A 19262-nucleotide genomic window follows, 5' to 3' on the forward strand; every position below is an offset into this window, starting at 1 on the left:
AACGGGAATTACCGTGGTTGCAAGGACATAGGTAGATCAAGACATGAGGACGGAAAGGAAAAGATTCTGCGCATAATGGCTTTTTATTGGTCCCCACAGAGGGTTCTATAGATTCACAACGCATGAACAGTTTTTGTGTCAAAAATGCCGTAACGACTTACAGTAAGCCTATATTGTTTGCTGCAGATTCCTGTCGCGTTGAAAAGCTTATGCGTAACATCGTAGACAGCTGCAGAGGACAAGCCGGACTCCTCAACATAGACAAGCAGAGTTACCTACCAGGCTGGCAAGAAACGGTACCCGACGACGTCAAAAACGACAAGAGCAAGATTGACGAATGGCACTACAGACGCGCTAAAGACCTTGACGGCCTACCGTTCTGGGGAAAGCTAGACGTATACGGCGGAGGAGGGTTCCTGGTACCTCTACGAGGCAGCAACGACAAAATCATACAAAAACTTAACGAACTCGAGAAGTCCGACTGGATCGACGGAGGCACACGTGCAGTATTTGCCGAATTCAGCGTCTACAACGCACAAGTCAACCTCTTCGGCGTGGTCACCATCGTTGCCGAGTTCCACCCAGGTGGCGGCATCGTCGCCAACTCTCGAATCGACCCGATCCGCTTGATGCGTTATCACCAAGGCTTCGGCTTATTCGTCCTTTTGTGCGAGATATCTTTCATTGGGTTCATCATCTATTTTTCGGTGAGAGAGTTCAAGAGCTTCCTCAATCTCCGCATGGATTACTTCCGCAGCTACTGGAACTTGGCCGAGCTGGTCGCGTTAGGCCTATCTTATGCCGGCATGTTCTTCTACATATCCCGAATGATCGTCACCAATAAGATACTTAAGACCTTCTCTAGAAGCCACGGAAATGGATACGTCAAGCTGCAAGTCGTCGCAGCCATCGACGAAGTGTTCGGCTACATCATGTCCTTCCTCATCTTCATCTGCATACTCAAATTCACGAAGCTGCTTCGTTTCAATAAGAGGATCGGTATCCTGTACAGTACCCTGGCGCAATGCTCCAGGGACCTCAGTTCCTTCTTCGTTGTTTTCTGGGTTGTCTTCTTCGCCTTCGTTCAAGTCTTCTACGTTGTACTCGGCAGTCTGATGGCAGAATTCTCGACCTTCATCACAGCAGCCGAAACATCCTTCGACATGATGAGAGGCCAGTTTAAGTTCGAGGACATCGCAATGGCGTCGCCTTACATCGGACCTTTTGTGTTCTTCGTCTTCGCGTTGGTCACATCTGTGATCCTTCTCAACCTCTTCGTCACCCTAATCATAAGCTCGTTCCAGTCTGTGAAAGAAGACATTGAAAAACAATGCAACGACTTCGAAATCGTCCAGTTCATGGGAAAGAAGATCAAGGGATTCTTGGGCATGGGCAGCGCCAACTTGGACCCGGAAGCACAGGCACCAACGTTGGATCAGCAGATCACAAACTTCCCGGAGAAAGTGGACAGACTGTTGTATTACATCAACGACGTCTACTTTGGCGGCACGCTCAACTTGGACGGCAAGAAAGCGCTGAGGGCGCTCTACAAGGCACCAGAACAGGCGTCGCGTCAGACCGCACCACAGAGTACGATGCTGGACTGGATGGAGGTCTCGGAGCCTCAGGGCCAAGAAGAACCGGAAGAATCATTGCCGCGAAGGAGGAGGCGGAGGTATTGAGAAGCAGTGAACGAAAGATCTGTTGCTGGTATACCGTCACCTCATGAGGCTTTGCTTACGGTCAGAGCGGCACAGTTCCCTGCTTAGAACTGTAAAAGCCGATCCCTCACTCGCCTTCAAAAATCACGTGGTCTGTGAAGGGCTCCTTGAAAGCCACCATTTTGAGAGTTGTATCGGCTTAATGTAGCAATAATTCGCAGCTTTCTGACTAAGCGCACACCCAGAAGGACGACCTTTAGTACCATAATTCAGAGAATAGCACCAAGATGGCTACATATTAAGCAAGCACATATACCGCCGTCCCGTTGGCGAAGCTTCGTATGGTGACTGTACGTTCGCTGGATGAGTTTGAGCTGGATATGAATCGTGTACAAAATACCGGTACAGAATGTCCGGTATACCAATCAATAGTTTAATGTCCCTATACGGTCTTCACGCTAGTTTACGGTCACTAATCGATATCATGAGTTATGCATCCGAAACCTGATAGTCCATAAACCGGATAGTAGACCTAAACTAGAATACCCGATCGTCCCGCAGCGATTATTACTAGGACATTCGTGGGATGTCCTGTGGAGACCTGGCAGATGATAGAGCTCCACTGAGGAGAACAACGTGGCCACGTATCGTCGTACCGTTATGTTGTTTTCTGTAGGACTTCTCTATAGTTTGTTGTTTCAGGGAACCGCGTTACCCCGCCCTGCAGCGTGGGCAAGTGAATGTACCGCATTCCTAGTACTTGTTGCATTCCACATTGTGGTACACGTAAATATTGTAAATAAATATAGTTACAACTGCAATACCAACGTCTTGTCCATTCTTTATTCCGTGTTAGCAACGCGAAGAAGCTGTGGCTATGAGCAGTGTACAGTACACAGGTGGAGTGAAAAGGAGTTGCAGACAGGGAGGTGAGACAGGGAGGTGAGACAGGGAGGTGCACTGAACCTACACCGTGGCGTATCTAGATCTACCTGCGCCCATGGCAACATGATTAACATGATGTCCTTGGGGATGCGTTTTCGTGTGGTCCGCACTAGGTTTCACACTATAACCTCTCTAATGGCGGGTGCTTTAGATCATTCATGAATGTGCCAGGTTGAGTGCCCGACCTGGCACATTCCCACCCGACCACATAATGGCGCCCCTGTTCACCTGGCGCCCATGGCACCTGTCCACACCTGCCACACCCTAGATACGCCACTGGTAGGTCCAGTGCAGAAACGAACAGAGCGGACGGAACGGCCAATTAAACGAGGCGCGCGTTGCACTGAAACGACCTGCGCAATTCGCCATAAAAAAGAAAAAGAAAAACAGTACCACGTAAAAACATCTGACGAAAGCAGCTACAGAGTCAGCACATTCAGCGATTTGTCGTCGGTTGTGGCGATGGAAGCAATCCCCCTGAGGCCTCACGCCGCTTCACACTGTCACGGTAAATGCTCTTCGCCGATACGCCTGCAATGCCACCTGGCGATGAAGCCGCTTCCGTCATTGCCATCTAAATCGGTCTCGGCCCCCGGCCGTCACGTGGGTGGGTGCTATTTCGGGGGGGCACATCGTCGAGTACCAAAGCGAGAATAAACGAAGCAAGAAAGTTCCATAGCTGACGTCTCGTAAGGCGGATTCCCAGCGTAATCTGTGTACGCGTTAAACTGGACCCCATATAAGCCTCTCCCATTGGACAATGCGCCAACTGAAAAAGGGAGAGATCGAGCAGAAGGAGTGGGAGGACACCCTGGAACCGCATCAGGTGAGATGCAATTTCCTACTGTTGAAGTCGCGCACGCTGAGCGACGGTGGGTGGGTGGGTGGGTGACGCTAGATGACGTCATGTGTCTTATTAGACGAGGCGAGGACTGGGGGTAACGACACTTTATGAATTAGTATCTACTTCGCAGCCCTAAAGAATTCGTCGCCAAAGTGAAAATGAGCAAGGAACTTTCCAGCAGCAATCTCCATGGAGTGTGACAAAAAGGCAGTACTGCACTGCATGAGTGACATAGAGCTGACGAACACACTGTAAATTAGTGGAACGAGTGACGAATTTGTTGGAATCAGTGACGGACAACCAATTATGTACCTTTTTCTTTTTTACTTCGTCTTTTTTCCACCCTCTTTTTCTGCGAATAAACATATATGTCCTCCCCTCACTTCTGACGCATATGATGGCACGAGGAGAGACCACAACAAATCAGCCATGTCATATAGTATACTTGGTGCTGGTCGAGGGCATGTAGATAAGGACTATTTATCAATTTATAGTTTCGCTGTGGAACTACTTAGAAAAAAAGCTGCATGGTGAAGAAATGGTAGACAACGACGTTGAAGGAGCAAAATAAGTAGAACGCGCCGCACACGAACCTACGCGCTGACACCACAGAAATGGTTACGTCAACAGGAGCGACCAATCAACATACTGCCGACTGCCTTTATTTCGTTCTTCTAAAATGTACTTGAATATTGGTTACGGTTATAAGAATCCAATAGAATAGAACAGAAGTAGAAAGAAAAAAATGGAAACGTAGGTCGCACTGGTGCGACCAATCCAAGAAGAATCCAAGCTGTAGTTACTTATATATATTACAGTTAACGGGATCGCGTACAGTTACCTTCGCAGTTACTCTACTCAAACTCGAATATGCCGTGTGATGAGCTTTCATCGCACATTAAAGAACCCTCAGGTGGGCAAAAGCAATTCACAGACCGACCGCTGTGGCGTCGCTCATGATCTCAGTTGTCTCGCGACGTAAACATCCAATTATTATAATTATAGAACTCGAATACCACGAACAAACCAGATACCTTAGTATTAGTGCATTATTTCATATTTATAGTGGTGTAGTATTTAGTATTTTGAGCACCAATTACAGCGACACCACTCAGGTAGTTCGCAGACGCACGGGTCGCCCGAGGCGCTGTCAGTTGTGGTCGCTGACCACGGGACAGATCACGTGCTGCGGTGAACTCATAAGGGTTAGAGGAACTTGTGCACTACGACGTCACAGACTGTAGGGTATACTGCGCGCTCGGACGAGTCTGTCCTTAGATGAAAGCAACGAAAAGGGGGGACTGCTTCTCCCTGCATATATAGTGTGCAACGAATATTGTTGCATCCCCATTGACGACTTGCATGTGAACATTTTCTGCTTCTTTCAGCGGGACAGTACGAAGGAAAGCCAGATCCTCATGTGGATCTGGAACTGTCTGGAGGTCGTCACCACTTTGGACTACGAACAGTTCCTCAAAGACGGTGTGGCTCTTTGCAAGTAAGCCTCTAGTTCCACACTGTTGTGACGCGGAGCGGTATATAGTGGAGCTCATCAAGTGGGTAGAAGCCCGAGTTCCTCTATTAGGTCGAGAAATAACAGCCAATGTTAATTTGCAACCTAGGTTATATTCCAACTTTTTAAAATTAACCTCGGCCAACGTCCGTTTTAACCAGGGTCCAGGACAGCCTCGCGTGAGTAGCATCCTCTTTCACACGTCACAATTCGGTCCGTTCTTGGCAAATTTTATACCACTTTTTCGCCGACAGATGGAGTATTCAACTCGCCGCATATGGAATGCTTTCGTCATACTATTTTTGTTTTTATAAAAAAATTTTGTTATTGTCCTTTCATAAAGCGAAAAATACAAATCAAACCGCTCCAGAAAAGCAGGAACCGGAAAATGGGGGAGATTGCAGAAGCGCGCATCGTAAAAAGACATCACTTCTGCGTAACTTTTATCTCGTTGCAAGTAAGGTGAACTGTTCAAATGAACTGTTCTGCGTAGGCTAATGAATCACATCAAGCCAGGTTCCATAACGGACGAAATATTGCCCGGTGGGAACTTCCGCGAACGGCGTCGAAACATTGAGCTCTTCCTGAGAGCCATTGAAAAGTACGGAGTGCCCAAACATCTGCTCTTCAAGAACGAGGACCTTCACCTTCTACAACATCTTCCCAGGGTCACAAGGTGCATCTTTGCACTCGGAAGACTGGTATGTACGGCACCGTAACTTTAAGGCACAGATATACTGACTGGCTGCCCTTAGTGGTTCTGCATGAGCGCCGCGACGCAGTTGTGGCTATGAGCTATATGTACAGACGTTGGAAGGTGTACACACTCTTAAAAATGAACTTCACCACATAGCACGCTCCCTAGCCAACCATCACCCCGAATGACAACGTTCTCATCCTAGATTTGTTGAAAACGGGAGGAGGAGCCTATTTTGTGCCCATTATGCACGGCACAAAATAGGCTCCTCCTCCCGTTTTCAACAAATCAGGGGCGAGAATGTTGTCATTCGGGATGGTGGTTGGCTAGGAGCGTGCTATGTGGTGAAGTTCATTTTTAAGAGTGCAGATATCAGCAAAAGGTAGTGAGAGACGGGGGTAGTATGCGTCCTAGGCAGACTTCAGCGGGACTGTGCCCACAGAAACCCGGCACACGGCAGTCCACACGTGCACGGTTCCTGTGACTACCGCGGGGCGGCAGCACTAATGGCGGCGCCCATTCCTCGAGTCGCGATTTTTTTTGTGTATAGGATTCGAACCAGTCATTCCCCAGTGTTCAGCGTCAGCTTTGGCTACTACTTGGCCACGCCACTTGATTAGTGGTGTGGCGAACATCACCACTCATCGATTCGAAGTTCGCGGGTTCGAACCATGTCGAGTGTAGCAGTCTTGCCCCTATAGCCACCCCTATTTCAAGTCGTTCTTTGCAAAATAACTTTTCGTCTACACTCTTATATAATGATGGCGCTAAGCAATACTAGAGAATCACGACAAACCTTTTTGACCATACAGGTTGATGAGGACGAAGACTACACGGGTCCGAAGCTAGGAGACGAACCCTACGATCCAGTGAACCGTGCCGCTGGACGGCGACGTGGAGGCATGCCCTTGGGAGACGACATCTACGTTGCGCACGTCAATGTCCGAAACGTCATCCAACGCCTGCCTAGTCTCGTAGAAGGCGAGCAGCCAATTACGATTGGCTGAATCTGTACCGACGAAGACGTCTGGCACCTGAGCTGGAGTACGGTCAATAAAGTGCTCGATTTTTGTTAGGCCTTATTCTGTTTTTCGCAACACACAGAGCACAGTAGACAGCCCCACGCGCGAACAATGTCGGTGGAACTGCAGGAAGAACGTGATCGGCTGAGATTTAGATTGCTGATAAGGCGAAGAGTCCCGCAGTTTCTTGCAAGGTGATAACGGCGAGCGTTTATCTTTTCCATGTCGGCGTGACTCAGACCGAGGACACTCTGTAGAGTGTGCCGGCAACCTGGCGGGTTCACAATAACACGTGGGACCGGGCCAGGGAGAAATCCGCTTCCGCGCGAATGACGTGGGGCAAACGTCACGTGAACCGAAGAGTCCCCTCCGAGCATTCACACGGGAAAAGGGACGAGGGGGGACAAGTCCGTCTGCAACAACACTTATCAGGCTGCGTGTACAAGTTTTCTCACTTTCTTGAACTGTGGTTGAACAGAAAAATGTAGGTTTTGTACGTTCCGTCTCAAACATTCCACAATATGCCAGGAAACTGCTGGACCAACGAAAAAAAAAAACAAAAAAAAACTTGCTATCGTCGCTCTACAACACAGTACGACACAGATCTATGTAGATGGTGGTGGTGGTGGTGGTGATAGGGCTTGCCGTTGTCGGCCTCACGTATGTGGGCAACGTCACGACTCACGCCCTGGGGGAATGTGCGTCCTGGGCCGACTTCTAAGGGAACTGTGCCGACATATGTCTGAAAGCGTCTGAGGAAAACCCAGGAAAAACCCCAGACAGCACAGCCGGCACCGGGATTCGAACCCGGGTACCTCCCAGTCTCGACGTGACGACGACGATCTATGTAGATAAGTTAGAGTGCAGATACGGGTGCAGACGAATCCTCGCTAATCACAGCAGATTTCGCGGTCGACGCCTTTGCGTACATATAGGAGCACTATGTTGCCGTGCTGCGGAATCGAAAAGTGCCCAAAAAGAAGGAGCTCAAACTGCACCGTGTTTTCACTCGAACAAAGGAAAAAGACAACAGTCAGTTCTCGAGTCTGGGCACATACTGAAAGCTATTTACAGAAGAAAGCAACATATGCATACGCAAAACGTGAACTACCATGCAGTAAGGTCACATTTCAACGTAATCCCCAAGTGGGTATCGTGGGTGGGATTCACTCGCTCCCAGCAATAGCCTCGTTTTACTTTTTTTCTTGCCTCGTGAAGAAGTCCGGTATACGATTCCACTATTTTATTACGCGGTTCCTCCGAATCCCCTCTGCTTCAGTGGTAGAGCTGTAAAACACACTCTTAAAAAAAATAAAGGGTGTACTTTAACTCCTTTTCCTTGCATCAGGCTCAAGTATTTAAGGGAGTTAAGGGGTGTCCTCACTCCCTTCAGGGAGTGGGGAGACTCCTTTTTGAGAATAATTGTACTCTCGGAAAGGGAATGATATACAGTGAGCCCTCGTTATTATGACCATGGTCGTTCCCGAAAATTCTTGTCATAATGCGGAATTGTCATATTAACGGAGGGGATTTGCAGAGGTTTCACCGCATTGTTCCCCAGGAGTATGGTCGTAAAGAGCGTATGTCAGATTATCGGGGGTCATATTAACGAGGGTTCACTGTATATGGCAAGGAAAAGGAGTTACAGTACACCCTTTTTTTTTAAGAGTGATAGCCAAGTGTCCCTCGTGTGAACCCGCCACTGCAGCGAGATATCGAGAAGTGGCAAGAAAGTGAAAGTTTTTTTTTTTAATTCCGTCTTGGCACCGCGAAGGAACTGTCGCTGTGAAACGAAGAGAATACAGCAGGAAGGACTGTTAGTAAGCATCCGGGGCCAGCTTCAGGGGGCACAGTGCGGGCGGCCGTCTGAGATATGTCTGCCAAAAAACCAAGGGTGTGTTCTTCTAGCATGCCGACTCAGCAGGACGTTGGGGTCACCGTCGCAATGTCTCGTATCGCAACTTGCAAATATTATAAGCCCGTTATTTTCAATGTTATTTTTTTAGGAACTATACGAGCACAATTCTAACGAAAATTGTGATGGAAGAGCCCTGCGTTCTCAGGCTATATATCGTATAAATATTTTTTTTTTTAGATTGCAGCTCTACCTTTAAGCCTCGCCAAAACCCAAGCAATGCTCGAAGCCTTAGTATATGCTGACGTGTGCGTGATGTCGTCGTAGCGTGATCGGTAGCACACCTGAACGGCAATCAGAGAGGTGCCGGCGCTCGCTGACATTTTATCAGCTGCCATATTCTTCTGGTTTTCTAGTATTTTCTTCGGGCAATTCAGTTTTGCAGTGATGAGAACTTGAGAGGTTATGCATTTTGGCTCAGCCACCTAGAGAGTCTTGCACTCGATCCGTCCGCGCTTCGACTGTGACGGTGAATATTAGTAAAATGTTTTCGTGCTCATCAGCGCACCAAAAGTTATCACTATGAATACCGGAAGCAGCATCCCCAAGTCAAGATTTTGAAAGCATTTGTCAGTCTACCGGTTTTGTGGCCTGTCTAGAGTCACTAAATAAGCTACGCTTCAGAGTAGCGACACTGTGCCGCCATGTTGTTTCGGATGACCTCCAGCGCCATCCATTTAGCGCTCTTCGAAGTGTCGTCTTCTTCCACTGCTGAACTTCGCCTTCATCTATTTCTACTGCCAAAATAGAGGTGGGGCTGGAGGTCATCCGAAACAACATGGCGGCTCAGTGTCGCTACTCTGAAGCGTAGCTTATTTAGTGACTCTAGGCCTGTCTATAGTCCGTCTGGGAATACCCCCTTGGTCGTTTATGTTTATTCGCTCCGAGCCGTGTATTCGCCGAGTTCGAGCGGCTCCGAGCGAATAATCATAAGCGCCCCTTATTGCTGCCTTCTGAGTGGACAGACGCTTTGTCACGTGCTCTCTCCAACCTTTCCGTTCTCTCATGCGCAGAGACGTACTATCGCAGCGCATTGCGTTCCACCGCGTCAGTCCGTCAGTGTGATGGACGCGTGGTTTCAAATTGACGTGTGCACCTTTGCGACGCTTGTGAGAATTGCTCAATACCCAGTAACAGCAGATTACATTACGTAAAGCTAAGTAAAAGATAAGAGCGCATGCGGTACGGAACCCAGAACAGTGACCGCCACTCCTTATGTCGCTCTGTCCAAAAACTGAACTCGGCAAACCAATGTCTGCTGCTTCCCAATGGACGTGCGTCGATTCGCACATGGATATGCAACGCTGACAGTCACATCGAAACGCAGTAGTGAAGACCACGAAACATCGACTGTTCTTGTGCAGGCTCACCAGCAACCCTATATCCCTCATTAGTGTCAGCCATCCAAAAGATTTCCTGCTTCTGGCGAATTACGAAAGGATGTAACTTGATGTGACAACGAACACACAAAAAAATTCTCTGTACGCAGTATTTTTCTTGGAACGCCCCCGAACATCGACGCGCGTTTCCGCTCGACTCGCTGTGAAGGCCGAAACGAGGAGGAGGAGGATTGTGATGTCATCAGGCGCGCCAATCGGGGCCGGCGCTTTTTCGCAATTCTTTTTCGTTTCTACTCCCAGTTCTCTCTGTGTAGCAGACGACGCCTCTCCAAACAAGCAAAAGGGTTGCGCCGCGATGACGTCAAAACGACTGTGGCGGCGAGTTGCGGGCATCGCCACCGTTGCGCGCGTTCGCGATTTTCAAAATCTATTTCCGCGATCTGTCAAGTGAATCACTTGGTTTGAAAAAATGGTCGTGCCAACACCAATTTACACAGAAACATTCCACTTACAGACAAGCATAAAGGAATTGTGAAACAGTACTCACACATTTGAAAGAGAGTCCCCAAAAAGTTACAGTTCCCTCCCCTAAATATACATATCAAGAGTCCAATGTACCCTACCATCACACATTCGGAGGGTTAGTTTCCGAGCCTGTTCAATAACATTGCTAGTCGTCTCTTTTCACCCTGAAATGCATTAGACTTCACCATAATCAAATTTATTCCAGTTTCAAAGTCACAAGGACAAATGGACCATTTTCAATGCCCATGTACCCAGGCATTGTACGTGCACCTGGATATGAGACGGTAACCTTTAAGTCGAGCGTGTGCGAGAGTGAAACGATTTATTCCTCAGCGAGAAGAACTGGAGCTGGACCGTTCGTGACGTCTTCGGGAACTTGCTGGAGGGGGCGACTTGGAGCGCCGTCGGGGGGAGCGGTGCCGTGCTGGACTCCTGCTCAGACAGAAAATGATTAACTCCAGCGAATACACCTCATCTGCCACAGGCAGCCATATTGATGCTACAAATGAAAGACAGAAAGCCGTCAATTATGCTCGGGGACTTTCAATTTTGCCAGTAGCAGGCAATGGACCATTTTCAGCAGAAGTGAGTTTAAAAGAAATTGTCTGCAACGATGTTCTAGTTGTCAGCCTTAGACTCACCTTCGCCTGGGGGGACCACGTTGCATCGGGGGTGCCGGAGGTGAACGCCGATGCCAGTGCTGCGGAGGAGGAGCTGCACGCCTAGGTGGACTTGGGCGGCGAGGGGGGGGTCGGGGAAGGAGCACTGGAGCCGCCGTCACTTCTTGTCCATCGATCTGGCCTGCACGTAGATAGAGATGATCGTACAAGAAGCTACGCTAGATGAAATTTTCCGCATACATTCTTTCGCATTCGTTCACGACAGAGCTGAAATACACTGACAGTTTCCATTTATTTATTCGACAATACTGTCTGCCTCTTATTCAGGTGCCACTACAAAAGTAGGCACAAGATAACACGACATGGAGATAAGATAGCACCATCAATCATCTCTTTTTTTGGAGCCCCTTTTGCTGTTTCGAATAGAGGCACTGGAAAACAAAAATAGAATTTTTGCCTTTCACAGGATATTCTGACAGATTTCATAGTTCCTAGGGGGTCGGAAAAATCGTCAGCGCGTTGCATGTTTCACAGCACTTTATACTAGCGCTTCCGTCGGCACGTTAGCTCACTCCCATCCATGTGTTTCATGGCACGTTAGCTCACCCCCATCCATGTGTTTCATGGCACGTTAGCTCACCCCCATCCATGTGTTTCATGGCACGTTAGCTTACCCCCATCCATGTGTTTCATGGCACGTTAGCTCACCCCCATCCATGTGTTTCATGGCACGTTAGCTTACCCCCATCCATGTGTTTCATGGCACGTTAGCTCACCCCCATCCATGTGTTTCATGGCACGTTAGCTCACCCCCATCCATGTGATTCATGGCACGTTAGCTTACCCCCACCCAGGTCCCCCAAACTCACCTCGGAAAAGCGTGCAACGAAGAAGGCCGCCACTAGATACCCCACTGTTGCCGTTCCGGATCACTTCAGCGCGCTAAGTTTAGCGGCAAAATGTTTTTGTTGTTTCTGCGAATGAATCTAGTCTTTATATGTCCAAATAAAACGCGTATAACAACTTTCTGCGTCATGTTTCACTTTTCGATCCCGTTTTTAAACGTGTTGAGCGATCGGAAGGATCTAGTGCACGGCTGCGTGCATCACATAGCGTACCTCTCGTACCAGTCCATTTCTCCTTCGGTGACTTGGCATGGCTTGGATTGTGCCTCAACTGGATCTTTAGCGCGCTACAATCCAACGCAAGCCAACGTCTGGTAACAATGGGGTATCTAATGGGCCTCCGGCATTGCACGCATCGGGATAGGAACAAATACATGGGAAAATGGCGACCTTGGGGGACCTGCCCCGACCCATGTGTTTCATGGCACATTAGCTTACCCCCATCCATGTGTTTCATGGCACGTTAGCTTACCCCCATCCATGTGTTTCATGGCACGTTCAGCGTCCCCTGGACTCTCAAACTCCACGTAGGCAAAGCCACGAGACAGGTGGCTGTGCGTCCGGTCCGGAGGCAAGTCCACGCTTTTCACTGGCCCGTAGCAGCCGAAGATCTCCAACAGGTGGTCTCGAGTGACGTTGCGGGTGAGCCGTCCCACGTGTATCTTGCACGGCTTTGGAGTGGGGCTTCGTCGGCTGGTTCCTCCGCTGCGCCGGCTCTGCTGCTGTTGCTGTCGTGCGGGTGAGGATGATCTGCGTGCAACGAAACGGTGACGACGTATTTGAATTCCTTTTCTCAGGGTAAAACTCGGGTTTCATGTCAGAAGCTGCAAAAGTGGGCAAAATCTGGTTGTATTGCTAGAGCCCCTAGCTTTCCGCGAATCAGCAAAATTTTGCAGAAATGGCCATGTCTCACGGAACCTGCTGTTTCCCTCAGAATCGTGTTTTTCTCGTGGAATACTCTCTATATATAATTACAGAACTATGTAAGGATTTTTATCTATCTGCGACATTTCTGCGGGTTGAACCCAATCAGTTGCAACTGTAATGCCTGACGCGACACTCACGTGCCTGAATGTACCGCGATGAAAGAAAAATTTAACGACAGGATCTCCCGGAGAGAAACCCTCAGGGTTGAGCTCAGCACAGCTCACAACACCCCTCGCAAAGGGCGACGTGCCTAATAGACTTGTATGCTTGATGTATGTACTTGTATGCATGATCGACTTGTAAGCATGCAATGATGCTTTTCGTAGCCTTAGCCAGATTCTAACCCGCATCCTCTGGATCAGTATGTACCAACAGTCCTACTGAAGTTGGTGTGGTGAGAATTAAAGTTACTGCACAGCTATATAGATTATTTTGTAAAACAGCAGAGAAAGCACTCACCTGGAAGGTCGACGTGTGGTACGTTTGGGAGATGCGGAAGATGACCTGGATGACGACGATGATGACGACGAGGAACGTGAAGATGCACTCGAACTACTGGATGAAGAACTGCCGCTGGACGAACTTCCGCCTCCTCCTCCTCCGCTACTGGAGAGAACAACGTAAAACGATTAAGTTGGGGACCAAGTCGGGGACCACGTCGAATTATATTCCTGTTCCTAATGGACAATGTTTGGAGAAGGAAGATTTCTTATTTGACTCCTTGTAGACAGCATTTATTCTGTAAAAACTGCAACGGATTGGTTGGGTGGTTTCACTGTCGCATAGTTTCGACTGACAGATCCAGTAACGTCACACCTTACAGTTCAAAGAAGCACTGAAGGATCAGCTAACTGCAACTAATGCAGTGTCCAATTTAGTTTGGATTTCATTCTGGAAATTTCGAAAATCATAATTTATGTACTTAGATCACCAAAACCCGAACAGCACGTGCAACAATTTGGGTGAAGCAAACGCCAGATACCAATATTTCCCATCAGCAATCTCAGTAAATGACCCTAACAAAACTTATTTTTGCAATCTCCCAGGGCTAGTACCGTATTTTCACGCGTATTAGCCGCACCGCAGATAAGCCACAGGACTCGTTTTTAGATACATTTCGAAAATGTTTTTGCAGATAAGCCGCACTCGCCGATAAGCCGCGGGTAATACGACGCGACTCCTTTGTGCACTAAACCAGTGATGCACATACAAAATCAACAGAGACGCTCAACGCTCGTCAGTGCTGTACTCCCTGCCAGCTGCCCTGTTCACGTACTTGTCTGCGAAGTCGACGACTTTTAGTTTGAAGCCTCAGCGTTGGAGCCATGCCTCACCTCTAACTGCCGTGCCTGTGTCCACGAATGCTGCTGCTCTCGTCAAATGAGAACTGACACTTAGCTGACCACGTTTTATCCCGATGACAGGTGTATTGAACCCTTCCTGTGGGTCTGCCGACAAAGGAGACCGTGGGGAAGGTCATAAACCCTGTCCACATTCCGGTGTCGGCATGATGTATAACAAAAGAGGTCAGTTCTAGTGTTCTACTAAGATCGGATTGTGCCCTTGTTGCGTGTTTTTCGTGGATTGACTGAGTCCACTTGAATGTGGAGTGGACCCGCCCTTGTTCGGTATTGTTCGTGCAATGGCAGGGCGGTCCTGTTCCGTCCTGTTCGTTTAACCCGGGGTATGGGGAAAGTACCAGGGAAAAATAGTCACCAGATAAGCCGCACCCACAGATAAGCCGCAGAGCGTCCGCGAAAAAAAATAAATTGCGCATAAGCCGCGGCTAATACGCGTGAAAATACGGTACTCGGTAAGTGTTTTCTCCTCCTTCTCCCGGGACCAGTTTTGGTGAACGCTTGATTGGTGAAGGATTCATCCTCACCTGCCGCCACTGCTGGAGCGAGAACTGCTGCTAGAGGCGCTGCGCTTCTTCTTCGTTACCGGCCTCCCCCTCTCCTTCTTTGTGTCGGCGCGGGCACGTTTCGGACTTGCCGCCCTGGATGAAATTAAACCAGAAACTGAACTGCTGCTGTCCTTGTAAGCCATAAGGAAAAGTTATGATTATGTCCACTTGGGCAATGCCAGCAGAGTTGTAAGACCACGCCACAAAATGCCACTTGTAACGCCAGCTCTGTGCGCGACGAAGCTCGGGTCGTCTCGTTTCACGAGTTTAATTTGCTGCTGTGCACTCACGCGTGACTTACACAAATAACGTTGCCAACGCAACTTCACCGTACTTTGCAGACAACGAGAATTTCGTTCACCGCACTTTATAGGAATTCACTGTCTCTTCACACAGCCTTATCGTTGGGTGATGAGCCCCTTATGCCATTCAGGAGAATGAATCAATTTTTTCTAGGGATATTGGCCATCATAATATTATATATCATCATCATTATTTTTATTATTATTATATTTTAATTATTTACTTTTATTATCATTATATATCATATATTGGCCATCATAAACATGTGCGATTTCACTACAGGTTTTCCCGGTGATTTTAATCCAAGCGCCATTGAAATTAATCCATGTGCCATGCAAACTTTATGGGGCATGGATTAATTTAGCTGGAACTTGGATTAAAATCGCCGGGAAAACCTGTAGTTTCGTCACTTTCTACCATGGTTTTGGCACACCATAGCTTACGCCTTCCCCACGGAAACACCGAATGATGTTCACATTTAATGCCATTCGAGTACTGCCAGACTAGAACAAATAATGACGGAACTGATTCGCTTCTGCTCTAGCACGAACTGTGTTGCTCTCGACGGCAAAGTTGCAAGAAAAAACGTCAAACAGCAATAAGAAAACAATGTTCGTGAAAAGTTATTGGTCGATATGCGTTTTAAAGGGTTTCCTTATTTTTGACATTAAAGAGAACTTTGCAAAACTTGCAAAAGTTCCCCTCTCCCCAGCCAGTTTCAGCATCTGCATTCCAAGTCTGTACTTTCATCTTTAGCAGTTGTGGCTGAAAGTTTCACTACAGCACTTTTTTTTTTTTATTGGAGAATAAAACAATAATAAGAAATGGGTGCTGCATACACCTTTGTATAATGTGGTCACAATATCTTCACCTATTGCTTTCGCTATTTTTTGTGAATGACTTTTGTTTGTTTTTCGTCTTTCTTCGCTGTGTTGCTTCATGTAGAACGAACACTTTGCATCCTGTGTGAATGTCATTCACTGGAAATGGCATGCAATCTCCCGTGTGACAGACTCCAATCCAATCATCATCATCATCACCAGTTAATTAACTGACTGGCTGCAACACCAGCTCAAAACCTTACACAAATCTGATACGTTGTAAACATCACTTACATTTTCTGATATCTTCTCCCGGTTACAAGCGTAAGAACCCCCACTTGTTAGGGTATTTCTTTGACAGAACAGTCCTGCAAAACTGGAAGATAACATGATGTCAGTCAATGCCAGTGAATATTCGACAGCATTAATTTTCAAATGGCTATCTATGTATCTCCCGGTACATGGGTTTTCAACTTTTCTGTATTGCTTTCGGGGGAAAATATGATGCTGTTGTGTTAAGCAGAGTTCGTAAATTACATGTCCGATCTTCGAAACGAACAGGAAGCCGGCGCGACGAAAGCATCCTAAGCCTAACACGCCGGGCCGGAACGTAAATTCTTCGCAGTGGATTACAGAATCCGCGGTGTATCGTGTACTCACACTTTAAGCTTGACATTTCTGCTATTATCGACCTCTAGCGCGTACTCAGAATCATCTCACCTTAGAAATGCAACTTTCTACGCAGAGACTCACTCGAAAAGAAAGACCACGCTGGATTGGATCGGATGGCTTTCTTTAAACTAGGCTTCCGTCGGCTTTTCTTTTATTGTTGCTGGATCTTCTCCTGCTTCTCGCCAATGCCGCCAAGAGAAAAGCCAGAAGAGCATGGTCCATTGCTGATTTGATTGCTTTTGACTTTGACGTTTTCTTTGACTTTCTACGATGTGGGAGGTGGGACTTTGCGTACAGACGTTGTGTACGTTATATCCGTGTGGTTTCTCAGTCCCTCTAATTAATTCCACGCTTCGCTCGGTTTGACGGTGCGCGGGTCTTTTTGCCTTTGCTTGCTTGAGTCAAAATTTAGAGGATAGACCGAACAGAAATCATGCGGCAAAACTTCCACCGTTCACTCCAATAAAAAGGTCTCTAGCGGTGTTCTTTGTGTATGTGTGTCTTTTGAGATAGAACCATGGCTCATCCTGTAAAAAACAAAAGTACTCGACCTTAACGCTGCGGTTTTTAGGATGCTCTCTGCTCCGGAATCCGCTGTCAAGAAAAACTTGTGAAATCCGGAACAAAGAAAAAATAAGATAAAAAAAGTCGACCAGAGTCTTTTTGCCGGCTATTTGCCTTCCCCACGTGATTCTATCAAAGCCCTTTCCCACTTCTCTCTGCTCTCCTCCCTTCCGCGCGGGGTCTATGCGGCGGTATTTGGGGAGGATTTTTATCTCCAGAGGATGTTGACATGCGTAGGACGCTGTGACACCCGTACACTATGCTGACTTTTCGGGCTCTGTTGGCATTTTTGGCAGGTATTTTGTAGGGATGCCTTCGGATTTTTGGAATGTCCCTGCGATGGACAAAGCGTGGCGTTCGTTACCGCATTTTCACGCGTATTAGCCGCACCGCAGATAAGCCGCAGGACTCGTTTTTAGATACATTTTGAAATTTTTTTTGCAGATAAGCCGCACTCGCAGATAAGCCGCGGGTAATACGACGCGACTGCTTTGTGCGCTAAACCAGTGATGCACATACAAAATCAATAGAGACTTTATCGCTATGAAAACGGGTATCATTTATTCGACAGAAAAAAGGCTAACATCAGAAATATTACAGAGCGGCTCACTAAGACATGTTCCAGAAGACATGATTCACTGTCACCCCTTGAATGTTTCCGGAAGGTCAGACCACTCGAATATGGACTCGTCCCTGTTCGGTATTGTTCGTGCAATGGGAGGGCGGTCCTGTTCCGAAAAACATGACGCACTGTCTGCTCTTTCGTTTCATCCAGGGTATTGGGAAAATACCAGGGAAAGATAGTCATCAGATAAGGCGCACCCGCGCATAAGCCGCAGAGCGTCCGTGAAAACAAAAAATCTCGCATAAGCCGCGGCTAATACGCGTGAAAATACGGTACATGGTTACATATGTGACAAAAACTTTATTTGATAAAAAAAAATCATGATTGGGGAGTTTCACGTGACAGTTTGTCTTCACTGCCATGTTAGTGAGCATGTATTGACCGAAGTATGTACACAGGAGAGCACCTTGTACTTTGCAAACACTACGACCACGGCTAACAAAACAGCTAGGCTAGCAGTGATGGTTTCGTTGAAAACATGACACATTTATGTGATACAAATCCCTATACATATCCATATACATAAATGTTAATTCCTTCGACATAAAAGGTACCTTTAATTCCAAAGGTTTAAATAAAGTTTGCATTTATGGAAATTGTCAGTGAAATTAATTACGTGGCGGTCTTGGATATATCACCACTGATTCTACTGTCCTAGTGCTCTTGTACAGATGAATCAACGGACCTCGCTGCAGGTCCTATAATTATTTCATTGCTGCTGCAACATTCTTTGGTTTTATGTTGCTGCAATTAGCTGTAACTGCAATCAGGTATTGCGTTTCCTTATACTGTACTACTGTCTCGAATTAATTTACTATAAAGACTGCAGTTATATAGTATTTATTAAGGAGAGTATTTATTAGGGTTATTGGCAGTTGTTTAGGGTTAGTTTTACCACGTATTTTCTTTTTCTAATTTTATCTGTTCCGACGACAATTTTCCGGTAGCCGACTATCGATAGTATAATACCGATAGTACTATCGAGAGCTTTTTACTATCGACAGTCTACTATCGATAGCTCGATTCTCATGCGACTATCCATAGTACTATCGATAGTTTTGCATCACTAGCGGACACTCCAACAACTGTTCCACCCATGCCGGACGACAGATACTGTCGCAACTGTCACGGCGACGTCAAAGACATTTGAAAAGAGCGCGCCCAATAGAAGAAAGAGAGGATAGAGAAGGCGAGGAGGAAAAGGGGGTTTGAGAATCACGTGGGGTAAGCAAATAGCCGGCAAAAATACTCTCTCAGATCACGTGACTTGTTCTTTTATGTTTTTCTCACCTATTGGACCCAAAGATATGCTCCTTGATACAGATTTCACGGATACGACAAATTAACGTCGGAATGAAGGGCAAATGAACTGTATCCATTGAACTCACCTACTGTAATTCCTTCAGAAATAAATTTGTCGAACTATTTGCAGTCGCGCATGAATCTCTTGAAAAGCC

General features: G+C 47.2%; 3 protein-coding genes across 6 annotated transcripts in view; 2 read left to right on the plus strand and 1 right to left on the minus strand.

The window, feature by feature from the left end:
- The window catches only part of LOC135392080 (uncharacterized), a 42532-nt gene extending 40048 nt beyond the window's left edge, over positions 1-2484 (plus strand). The window contains exon 41 of the mRNA XM_064622736.1: positions 187-2484. Coding sequence (XP_064478806.1) covers positions 187-1682 — 1496 coding nt within the window. The 3' untranslated portion in view covers positions 1683-2484. The remainder of the gene's footprint in view (positions 1-186) is intronic.
- A 729-nt stretch (positions 2485-3213) lies between these two features.
- On the plus strand, positions 3214-6731 carry LOC135393542 (myophilin-like). Its single transcript, XM_064623950.1, has 4 exons — positions 3214-3432; positions 4839-4948; positions 5457-5664; positions 6473-6731. The coding sequence occupies exons 1-4, from the start codon at positions 3367-3369 to the stop codon at positions 6665-6667; spliced, it is 579 nt and encodes a 192-aa protein (XP_064480020.1). The 5' UTR covers positions 3214-3366; the 3' UTR covers positions 6668-6731.
- A 3911-nt stretch (positions 6732-10642) lies between these two features.
- On the minus strand, positions 10643-16771 carry LOC135392081 (RNA-binding protein with serine-rich domain 1-like). 4 transcript variants are annotated; one of them, XM_064622741.1, is made up of 7 exons: positions 16665-16771; positions 16239-16320; positions 14800-14913; positions 13374-13517; positions 12460-12737; positions 11104-11263; positions 10643-10894 (listed from the first exon to the last, which is right to left on the minus strand). In XM_064622741.1, coding segments are annotated over exons 2-7 (801 nt in total). In that variant the 5' UTR covers positions 16241-16320; positions 16665-16771; the 3' UTR covers positions 10643-10791. The 4 variants fall into 4 exon arrangements, with proteins under 4 accessions (XP_064478811.1, XP_064478807.1, XP_064478809.1 ...); XM_064622737.1 differs by having other exon boundaries at positions 13374-13520; XM_064622739.1 differs by having other exon boundaries at positions 13374-13520; positions 16698-16717.
- Between the last annotated feature and the right edge of the window lie 2491 nt (positions 16772-19262).

The sequence above is a fragment of the Ornithodoros turicata genome, chromosome 4 (genome assembly GCF_037126465.1).
Source record: "Ornithodoros turicata isolate Travis chromosome 4, ASM3712646v1, whole genome shotgun sequence".
NCBI lineage: Eukaryota > Metazoa > Arthropoda > Arachnida > Ixodida > Argasidae > Ornithodoros > Ornithodoros turicata.